The sequence below is a fragment of the Neodiprion virginianus genome, chromosome 1 (assembly GCF_021901495.1).
Source record: "Neodiprion virginianus isolate iyNeoVirg1 chromosome 1, iyNeoVirg1.1, whole genome shotgun sequence".
Classification (NCBI taxonomy): Eukaryota; Metazoa; Arthropoda; class Insecta; order Hymenoptera; family Diprionidae; genus Neodiprion; species Neodiprion virginianus.
Window position 1 is genome coordinate 8,490,132 of NC_060877.1, and position 12,196 is coordinate 8,502,327.

At 39.0% G+C, this 12,196-nt stretch overlaps 1 protein-coding gene across 1 annotated transcript in view; it reads right to left on the reverse strand.

Moving 5' to 3' along the window:
• LOC124298502 (suppressor of lurcher protein 1) overlaps positions 1-12,196 on the reverse strand; it is a 370,352-nt gene that overhangs the window by 313,670 nt on the left and 44,486 nt on the right. Inside the window, exon 2 of the mRNA XM_046750604.1 lies at positions 177-243. Coding sequence (XP_046606560.1) covers positions 177-243 — 67 coding nt within the window. The remainder of the gene's footprint in view (positions 1-176; positions 244-12,196) is intronic.

The following is a 12,196-nucleotide window of genomic DNA, read 5'->3' on the forward strand; positions in this document are numbered from 1 at the left end:
AGTGACATTGAAAATGTGATTTTTTGTAAAACATTGCGCATCTTGGGTTGCGCCAGCACAGCTTAAACAACTGAGTAATATTCCGCATAACTTTAAGCTTATTTAGACGTTAGATTTATGGAAAAAAATAAAATAAAAAATTAGCTATGTTGCGTACGTGTGTAAAATAGAATTACCTGGATTGACGGCTTGGCAATGATGGAGCAACGGTAGCCAGCATAGCAGTAAGACCGCTCGCTGCATCTGTAGACACGAAGAAGAAGCAGCTCGTTAATATTCCACGGAAATCGTACAATCGTAAAACAAAACAAAATTCTACGAAAATCAGTGCATCGTTTCCAAATTATTCATATTCATCCACATTCGTACCGTCAAATTTCACAATAATGGTTCGCTTGTTCAGGTTGAATTTCTCTGCATTTTTCAACCATAATATTTTCTCTTTCTAACAGTGAAACACTTCCCTGATTGTGTAGAATAAATCAGACTCGTTTCTTTCAAGAGTAAAAAAATAATACAATATAGCCGTAGTGAGAGAAATTTTCAGTTCCGGTTACCGCTCAGTCCTCAACTATTTTCATTTTTTACCACAATCGGAAAATATAGTTCGAGGTACAAAATGAAAATTAGTTTTCTAGCTGTTACCAGAAAAACTGGTATCCGTTACTATTCTTTCTCATTACGATCACTGTTGCTATATTTTTGTGCAACTGTTGCGAAAATGTAATGCTTGTGTGACAATAAATTGATCTTAAAGGTTTATTTAAGTAAAATTCTACCAAAAAAAGATCGACAATAGCGCAAAATGGTTAGGCGTACCTCGTTTTTCGTAATTCCAACGATATTCACAATATTCACAACATTTTTTTTTCAGCGATACCTGTTTTGCTGAATTTTTCTAGTTACTACAGCAAATGAAATTTTTCTCAGTGCGATATGTTTAACCATATCAAAAAGGGTTTCTATTCACGAATATAGATCTTTATCGCGAAAGCCTGTCAGATCACAAAATAAAACTTGATTAAACAAAATGAGCATCTGCAAATGAATTTTCTATAACTAGGACGATGTTGAATCGAAAGTAAAAGAAGTTTTCTTTGCCTAGCTTAACAGCGCATCGATTATTACAAAGGTAAACCGAATGTCAATGAAGCGTAGAGAATTTCTCTCACCCTTCTTATCAGAGGGAGAGAGGCTCGTTCTCTGTAAGCTTGAGAAGACGGTGCAATATATCGAAACAAGCTCTTTGATCGGCTCGTCAGACGTAGAATAATGGTGGAATGGTTACCAACGCAACGTGAAAGGATCGACTGACCATCGCGGCTTCGCCTCGTCAAAAGCCTTTCATTGAATTGCCTTTAAGAAATTGGAGGCTCCCAATTCGACCCCCTGTCGCCGACCTTTAATTACCTCCAAAGAACGTTACGTCTTCTGAATTCTTATCATTTCTTCGCGACCGTAAAGAATCCCTTCGAAATTCAATTCTAATAACTGCACTGATCGATAGTGCGATTACGATCTGTAGGTGATTTTTAAACAGGGAAATCGAAATCACCATTCTTACTTTATTCACGGAATAAAATACCCGGATTTGTTTTGTCATAGTAGCGAATATGCATAATTATTTCTCAAAATGTAAGCGCCAAGCACTTGAACGCTTACTTCTCCAAATTCGGAATTGGATCGAAGGCGGCTCGGATTTGGAAGAGTAACGATTATCTCGCCGGACAAGCCGGTGAACGCGGACCGAGATAAGACAGGTAATCTGAGAGGGTGATACGAGGTCACACGGATGAATACAAACTCTTATGCGCGCCTCATATCCTCGGGAAAAGAAAATTTCCTTCCATCGTGAACTTACGGCAGATACGGCAAGGAAAATAAAATAGCCACTCTACCGCGTTTTATTCCCATGCGATCAGTGTCACGCAAAGTGATAGAAGTCAAATCCACGTATTCGTGTAGTGTGGAGATACCTGCACCATGTAGAAGTTGGAAAGTGTACGAATACCTTGACTGCAAGTTTAACTGTACATGAAATGTTAAGCTGATGTAATTCTGTCGGAATTTATCTGCTTGTCAAATTAACGTCATACAGAGAATGGGACAAGAAATTATACCGACGCGTCTGAGAAGGTAGTAAAATTTTTAGGTGGAATAAACGTCGAAAATGAGAAGAGGAACATATTTCAAGGACAATTGACTTCGATATAGGTTCCATTCAATTTATCATAAAATTGTTCTTCAAATCGTTCGAGCACCAAGTGAAAGTCGTATAGTCAGTTTGTCAGTTTGATGTGACAGCTCAGATCGGCTAGACCTATTTTTAGTTTGCTCAGATTGCGAAATATCCTTAGTGCTTTCACAGAGTTTAACAATATCCGAGGGATATTACAGGGAACGGCACATTACGGATATTAAAAATATCGAATTCCGTCTTCAGCTGAGCCGTTTGTCAACTAAACTGAGACATTTTTATTCCAAGCTCGGGAAAATTTCGATCTCCGAATATACGATAATTCATCAGATGTGAAGTCAAGTGAACAAATTAATCAAACGAAAAAATAAGAATATCAAAAATAGATTCAAAAATTAAAACTCGAAATTGGATTGAGCCAAATTTCTCTAGAAGCACGCGATAATCTTTTTCTTGTGGAAAAAGAAAGAACTGAGACAATGTATATTTGTATTGCAAAAAAAGCTCACTGATTAATAACTTTATGAAAACGATATTCTTCCGCCATTGGAAGAATATCAAAAATAGATTCAAAAATTAAAACTCGAAATTGGATTGAGCCAAATTTCTCTAGAAGCACGTGATAATCTTTTTCTTGTGGAAAAAGAAAGAACTGAGACAATGTATATTTGTATTGCAAAAAAAGCTCACTGATCAATAACTTTAGGAAAACGATATTCTTCCGCCATTTTCTTTACCAAAATCGTTTCGTCGTGATATAATTTTTATCACTTGTCTAAACTATTCATTCAATTATCAACCACTGGCGCAAATATAAAACTGTCCGAGGATCAACGGAACTTCACCGTCGTTGAACCGTCTCAAGTATCGAAAAAATCGTACACATTCCTCACATAAAGCGGAAAATACTCACAATATATGGACTTCTGAACTACTCTCGAAATACAAATCACATTCAGAGTCCATATACTGGAATAAGCGATGGTATATATTTGATAGCGCAAAATATCTCACCGACTTGCCTAATATTGGCATCGACGAATCGCCCTCGATTTGGCCAATGATCGTACGAGTGCTGGTATATCGGGGCTAAACCACCGTTTTATTCGATATACGTATACACTATACATATATGTATCACTCTCCGTGTGTCGATTATCTTTCATCTTTTGTTATCGTTACAGTTGCCGCGTGTATTTATTGCTTCGTATCTATTCGCGTCCGTTAAATTTGAGGCCACTCTATTGCCACCGGCTATTATTTCCTGAACTATATCAATACTCTCTCATTCTCTATCAGTTGGAAACTATTGTAGCAATAATACTGTAACAAAATGTTACAGTCGGATCTACACTGAGAGAAATTTTTAGTTCCGGTTACCGCTCAGTCCTTAACTATTTTCATTTTTTACCAAAATCGAAAAATATACTTTTAGGTACAAAATGAAGATTAGTTTTCCAGCTCTTACCATAAAGTCTAGTATCTCTTAGTATTCTTTCTCGTTATGACCACTGTTACTATATTTTCTTGCAACTGTCGCGAAAATTTAATGCTTGTGCAACGATAAATTGACGTTAAAGCCTTATTGAACTAAAAAAAGTAGAGTAAACCTCACAAATTTATTTTCCGTCGCAATTACCAAAAAAGGATCGACGATAGCGCAAAATGGATACGCGTACCTCGTTTTTCGTCATTCCAACAATATTCAAACGGTATTTTTAACGACACCTGTTTTACTGAATTCTTCTACTTACTGTAACAAATGAAATTTTTCTCAGTGTATGATGAGATTCTTTTCGATCACAGAAAGTTTTGTAAATTCGTATAACTCGCGTTTTCCAATCGCAAATGCGATTTTCAATCAATTGATTCGGCACTGTTTCTAATTTCTTATAATTGAAATTGACCTGACAATTTTTGTAGGACATTTACGGAACACCGAAAATCCGCATCCGTTTTATTAAACGTTTATCGGCGCTGTTTCGAGCCTCAATTAATCGAAAACAGGTCGAAAGTGCATCGACAAATCGCTCGGAGGTCCGACAGTTTGGCTGAATTGTTGGAAAGTCAGTCGGTAGTACACGACGTGTTTACAATCGAATTGGTAATTCAATGTTTTTAAATGTCGTTCAACGTCCAAGCAAATTCAGCGCGAATCCAAAGCGAGATGGAAACAGAATTAGAGAACGACGGTTTTGCGATTTGACGTTGACTTTTTACACATTCAACAACGTTTTACCACAGACAAACAACGCGTGGTAAAATTGTGCAGAAATTCAGCGTTATCGTCCGTTTGGAAAACAGAAATAGTGAAAAAGAAAAACATTGTCGAGGGTGGCGGGCAGCTACCGTGTGCGGTAAAACTTGTATAAGCAACAGATTCCATCGCGATTCGGCATTCTGCGATCATGTTTGTTGAAGTGAACACGAGAATAAACACAGGGCTCGTTGATTCGTTGCAGTTTCGAATCAAGGCGTAGAACGTGACGCGATCACCGGTAGAAGGATATATCCAAGGCGGCTTCCGATCGTCGAACGGAAATACCTGCGGAAAAAAGTGATCCGCATTTTTTGCTCAACAGATCAGCCAAAGTGATTCGAAGAAATCGCGCCTGGCACTGATGGCGGATATGAGAGAAAATGAGAAAAAGCGGCAAAGAGAGAAAGAGAGAGAGAAAGGAGGGAGAGAGAGAGAGAGGCGAAAAAAGAAAACATCTGGTAGGTAGGGATGAAACAAGGAAGATGAAGGACCGAAGGTGCGGACTCGGATATCCACACCTTATGATAATCCTTGTGCAGACGTGTCGTGAAATGTAATAAGAAAAATTATTTCGGTAACCTGATGCGGTCGCAGTAATATCCGCCCGATATCAATAAATGCGGGAAAAGGCTCGAATTCTTTATAGAAATATTCTCTCAGTTCTATTCCTTGGGTACAAGTAAACGAGAAAATTATTTCAACTCTCTCTCTCTCTCTCTCTCTCTCTCTCTCTCTCTCTCTCTCGTAATTTGATCGATAAAAAACGCTGCAAAGATGGTTTCGGCGCTTTTCCCCTTTATCGGAACGAATGATACCGTAAATATGTGGCATAAGTGGATGGAAAAAAGGGGAAAAAAAAGAGAAATTTGACCGAGGATCAGCAACCGTCGCTTTGGCTTGTAATCCGCGTCACGTGAGCCGAAAACAAAAGTAAACCGGAAACCCGGACTTTAATATAATCGCTAATTTAAGCGGTACGTGCTTGCAGGTGCGGCATACATGACTTATAATTTGGCCCCTGATTCGTACGTGACGCTTTGGTTTAAACGGAGAAACGAATGGAATTAAGAGCCGAAGAAAATACAAACGCGGTGATCCCCCAGCGCCGAGTCGGTGTGCGTAAAGATTTTCCCTTTTTCTAATCCCGCATTTTACCTTACGCGTGTGCTTTTTCCCTCCCTCTTTTTATCCCTCTCGGTTTCTTTTTCCTTTCCTCTTTTTTTCTTTCACTTCATATTTCGTGCACGCGAGGTCGCGGGCGGGCGGTTCCTAGCAAAGTAGGTATACGATTCATTACTTACTGCCGCCTGTCACGAGAACCTTTTAACCATGGCTTCGAATGTCACCACTTTCATTTCGTCAACTATCACCAACTTTGTATACTCCGGAGGATGGGTGCGACCTGGGCTTCGATTTTATTTATACGTTTGCCCTCCTCGAATGTCTCGGATCGAATAGATACGCTGAAATAACGAAATTTCACGCGCCCAAGTTCTAGGCACAAAACCAACCTTCCTTTGTCGAAATTTATGCAAAATCACAGCAGACTGCAAACATTCGTGGCCTAATTCAAACCTTTTTTTCTAATAGTAAAGTGGCTTTTTGTGTACATATTTTTTTTTTCTAAATCTTGTCAATCTTTTTAACGTATAAAACATTCGTCATCCATCACAGCATGGAAGTGAACTGCATCAAATACCAGCTTAATTTCAATCCTGACGTTAATCGATATCCTGGCATGAATTTTTGAGTAAGAATTTGTATGTAGGACTGAATTAACGTTAACTTGTAACAATCGGTGAGAACCTCGTCCTCCTTCAGAGAATAGAATCTCGTACAGCTGCGGAAGCCGTACAAATCCTGGCTCAAGTATACGATGAGAAAGTAAGTCGTGAACATCTCCCTTTCGCAAAGGATTTTAAACACGGCAAGTTGTCTAATCAGAGGATGAAGAGAGTCCTTGACTGCAGAAGCTGCTTTATAAAATAATAAGCGAGACGTTCCGAGATCGCTACTCGACAAATATTTCACAGGATTCGCAAATTCAATCGTGCTTTTTTTGCCGCTAAATAATTTCTCTCTGGCTTAAGAACATGGTCTGACCATTTTTCTATCATTACAGCCGAATTACATCTCACGGTAAAACTAAAGCAAAAAAGTTGACTGCCTGATTGACGAAGAGGCTTTTCGTACGGATAAAGTTATTAATAAGACAATGTAAAATAATACAATAATGAAAAAAATTGTGAAATAGATTGCGAAAATATCAGCAAAATATCGGTCAATAGTCCCGCGTGATTTTCTATCGGCCGAACGGAAAAAGGGAGGCGAGTATTCGCTCGGAAATCTACTTATGAGCTCGCGGAAAAAGGGACGCGGTGCTAGTAAAAGGGTTGCGTCGTCGTCAGATTTCGGAAATATTAGCGGACCGCCGAAAGCTCCGTCTCTTCGTTGACTCAAAGCGGCTGCAAGCGAGTACCTAAGTGCCTTGAACCCAGGCTTTCGTGTTCCCTTGACTATGACGAAGGGAGAGACCCGGTCGAGATTGAGAATAATAGGACCCGTCTGATATTGAAAATGGTCCTCTTGAACAGGCAAGTGGAAACAAGATGCTATATATCTGTGGTAATGGGAAAATAGAGAAGGTTCTGATAACTGGATTCGATTGATTGTGAACGATATTTGATGGGAAGAAAGGTTTGATTGGCACTGAAAGATTTATATGTTTTATTGCGTTCGTCACCCGATTTAACGACGATTTTTTCCGGGGGGTAAAAAGTGGAACGGTCGTAGAAGGAAAGGTTCGCAGTGCCGAACTTTTAATGATGTGAATATCTATTTGACGACAAAGTGCAGAAAACCAAAATATAAAATCATCAGATCTGTGAAAATTACGTGTTTCGGATTGCCGCACGTTCTCATTCATTCTAACGGTTCTATGTTCTGGCTTCCTATACTCGGCTTGTTCACACTTTGACTATTCACGAGGGTGAAGTTAGTAACGTTACTGTAACGATGCATGTTTAAGAAAAATCGCTACTTCGAATTTTTAGGAATGTCTGAGATTTGGCTAACCGTCGTAAACAAAATATAGTTCAATTTTGAAAAAACTAAGTCGTTCAACGTCATTTTTATATTGCTCAGTAATGATGATTTTTCAGCCCGAGGTTTCCTCTCGTTAACATTCCTAACTTCAGCCTGATGACTTTTCTATACAGGCACTTGACCTTTCTGTAATTTGAAATTCTGTAAATTCGATTTTTGGTTGCTTGAAAATTCGATATTCTAACCCTTCAATCGTCAAGTCATTCTACATTTCGTCCCCCACTTTTATTTTCAACTGACACAAGCGACTATTAATCAAACATCGTATTGGATTGAAAAAAATTTCTTACAGTCAACTAAATCTGACGATAAGTACCAGACGAAAACTTTATTTCGAGGCAAATAAAATGCGCGGCCAAGTCAGATGAATCAGGTGAACAGAAGTTGGACTTTTTGTGAATAGTTACTATTTTTTAATCATTTTCCCATTGCCCAATTTCCATGCGATACGTAAATTTGTTTTGAAAACAGACAACAAACTGTGGAAACTGGATAATCAATACAGTTTAAATACGTTGAACTTTTCTGTCGGCAAAGAGAGAGTCGTGCAGATAGTCCGGAGCGAAGCTTTTAGTCGATACGAAAAACACAACGTCAGCAGGCACGATCTGGATCTGGTAAAGCGGAATAACCAATCAAGAAACGCGAGGTGCGATATAAACCCCGCTTTGATATTGTGGGATTTATATATTACTCGATTTTGTTCTCCTCGTTTTTTCCCATTTTCTGCATCGCGGGTGCGGCTCCAGCATGCGATCGAATGAAATAGATCAAAGCTGAATCCTAGCCTGTATCTCCGCGGCGATTTCGACTACCGCGCACCCTTCTCCATGGGGTACAGGTACCTGCGAGCACATGCAGACCGTGCATATAACCACCCGGAGATTGCAAGCTTGCGAATTTCCAGCGCATCGTTTGGCTCGCAGGCTCGTTCGAGGCCAGACAACGACTGACGTACTTTGAAAATTAAATCATGCGTTTCCGCGGTTGAAGGGTGTTCGAACGTCGAAAGACCACGAAACCAATTGATCGATTACTTAAATTCAAAAGTAGAAAGAAATTTGTAAAGTGGAAAAAATGACGATAATGAAAAATATGCGATACTGCTGAACCAATAATAAAACATCGAGAAATTCAGGATTGATCATTTTTATAAAACAAATCTGTCCAATGTCTGAATTTTTATGTCAAATATGCCAAGTTATGAATGATTTATATGCATCGTGATAACTATCATGGTACAGAATCATCGGTGACTGGATATTTGAGGACGAAAATTTGAAATTGAAAGGAAAAAAATGTAAAATTGAAAAATCTATATCCTACTTACACGAAATTGTTGCGTTTGAAATTGTAATATTAATTGATTACTGATATCTCAGATGTCCAGTTGTTCCAAAGTATAACCTTCTGAATCACGATTAATTTCGCCCATATACTCATCACGTTTTGTAAAATTCAAAATGCCAAAAAATATTAACCTCTAAGACAGGTAAATTTTTTACTACGACATTAGAATCCCAGCTGAGTTTGGTACAAACAATCAGATTGTCTCAGACTTTGATTTTAACACTTCTCAAAATTCCATACTCGAGACATATGTGATCATACTGCTTTTTGTCTCGTAGTACACTAAAAAAAGAAAAAAAAAATTTTACCAACACGGTCCGCTTCTTCTCACATATCATCCAACAAAAAGGCCCGTACGGTTGGAGTTGAGGTCTTCCGAGTAAATGACTACGAAGTGAATAAATACGGGAATAAAGATGATTTGTCGTCACCTGGTGTAAAGCCGTTTCACGTAGGCAGCAAGGACTCGGTAAGGGAGAAGCAGAAAGGAAGAAGAAACTTCATCTTTCTCATTGTACTCTCAACCGCTTGTATTGTGCTTTAAGTTAACGACACCACGGAACGACTGTCAAATACCGCAGAGAATTTTATGCTATATACGATACTTAATGGACTGTGATTATTCACGAACGATCTATATTCCGCATTTCAATGGAGACAACCAAACGCTTTCTGACCAAGTGGATCGAAGATTTGCCAAAGCTGAGGCGAAGACGAAATTTTGCAAAGACTTTCGACTTTGTGATGGAATTTGTGACCGTATTATTTCAAAGATGATAATCATTGTGATTCCCGAAAGAAATTCTATGGAGTTGAAATGACCCGGCAATTTATTCCATCACTATGAAGGACGCTCTTAACTCCTAACTGACGATCTACAGAACTGAGGACACCGATAGACAATTTTCCTGTAGTCGATGAAAATTGTTTGATTTCACGTTTACGGATTCCGAGAGTTCAGTCTTTGCGTAATCTCTTTGTGAAACAGAAAACCTGGAATGTCTTAAGATGAATGGATTTCGAGATAAAGCATGATTACAGTTAATTGTTTCATCGCGTAAGATTCAGTGAATCTTGAATGTGACAAGTATTAATAAGCTTAGAAGCAACACGATTTGATCCTCTCACCAGGCAATTACGTTAAACTCCATCAATGTTTTACAACAACATTTCTAGAGCCAGTCTTGAGGAAAAGTCACTGAATTCTCCATACCAAAGTAGGATGAATGGAAACTCTACCAGTGTTTGATCATTCGTGGACGAGATGAAAGCATTGCAAATTGTAGTCCAACTTCACGGTCAATTGGTGGTGGATGGTGGTTGTTTCACTTGCATGAATCTTGTTTAACGAAGGATAAGAAAACATTTTTAACGTACTCGGCGAAAGTTTTTTGCATCAGAGATGCTTCTTCGGGGAATTTCATCTGTGCGCAAAGCAGCATCACGCCATTAATTTTCCTTCAGAAATATGTCAATCCCTCGACTTTCCTATTAGCTGCACTTCAGCTGTTTGGCATTACGTAAATCTGATGATCATCAGATTTACGTAATATATATATGTGTGTGTCCAAACAGAACCGCAAGAGGTGGATATATGCAGATTATGAGGAAACAACGGGGAAGCTGGTAGCAAATGGGTTTTATCGCAGAACGGATGAGACCGGCATACGTTAAACAGCGAAACACCGACATGTGAGCATAGGGAGGGAAACATTTCCAATTTCGTAAGGGCGGTCTTCCATTAATTCCAGTTAGCCCGGTAATTATTTCAAATTAATTATTCAACGGTGTTGCCCATAATCCATCATGGTTCGGATTAAAGTTCCTCTCAAACATCAACGCGCTTCATTGCTCGCGATTCGCGAGTTCGTTCACCTCTTCTTCGGCAAGCGCAAGCTGCTTATAAATGCGCGATATAAAGCAGCTTTTTCACTTATTGTTATAGTTTTAAGTACCGGATGCGTCGAAAACGAGAATACAAAATTAATATTTCGCCAATTCGTGGAGGTGTTACTACAAGCATTGATCGCCGTCTGGAAAAAGCTTCAAGATGTTTAAAATTTGTGCACGAAACTGTCTACTCTGTATTGAAAGCTTTATTCGGATAGGGTAGAGTGAATTCACCGTACGTTCACCGTTTATTTAACGTACAAATACAATAAACTTACTACACAATTTAGTAAATTCCAATTACTTTTTATTTCCTCTTTTGCTTACAAATTTTAGTAAAACAAATATTTTTCAATCGGCAATTTAAAGCAAATATGTAGCAATTTGCATCGTTATACTGAATCTTCAAATATTGCAACATGATTTTGTAATTTAATAAGTCTTTTCTACAGTAAATGTGTAGTAAATTCACTATGATTTTTAACAGCGTAGACTGCATTTACCAGCAGATAAATCTCAAGCGAGGAGGTTTGAGTGCTGGGTAAGTGTACCGTTCTGATGGGGGTATCAACGACATAATTCAAGTTATTACTCGACGTCGTCGGAAGAGACAGAGAGAGTTCCTTTGATCAGCCTGCAGGCAGTAAGCTCTTCGGAGAAATGTGACGGCTCTACATTACCACTCAACTGCTATCCAGAGCGGATGAAGTAACGTTGTTTCGCTATTTCTCACGAGGTTTCGTCGCAATTCCCTTGACACTTCGCATCGGTCAGTTTGAAAAATGATGAAAAAAAAAACAGAAAAAAAAGAAAAAGTGAATACTCGGCGCACACTCTCTAAATTTGAATACCCGGTTGTGAGTATACCACTGGAAAAAAAAAACAGTGCATACGTAGTGACGTTACGGTGACTTTTCACTGATATACCACTGATTTCCAGTGAATATACACTTAGTATCTCCAGCGGTATGCTTATTCGCGCATTTGAGAGCAGAAAGCACCGAATGAATTCAGGATCTTCGGGTAAACCGCGAGCCTCGACGTCCTGCGTCCATTTTGTATCTCTTAAACTTGACACCGAGTTACAACGTACACGCGGATCTATTATTTGCAAATTTAATATCACGACCGGAGCTAAAACGCCTCTCCTCGCCCCCCGTGACGTATACGGCAGATATTCCTCTTATTACTAGCAGCGTGCAGAGGTAGACATTCCGAGAATGTTACAAGCCGAGATGGCTAGAAGAGGTTCGAGGTGTTAAAACGACGTAGAAATAGCTCAGCAGCCGCTTGGCAAGAAATGTTCACGGTTCTCCATCTCCGAAACCAACCGCACCGCACTCGAAATATATTACATATTTGTCAAAACTTGTATCCGTATCCGACGAATGATT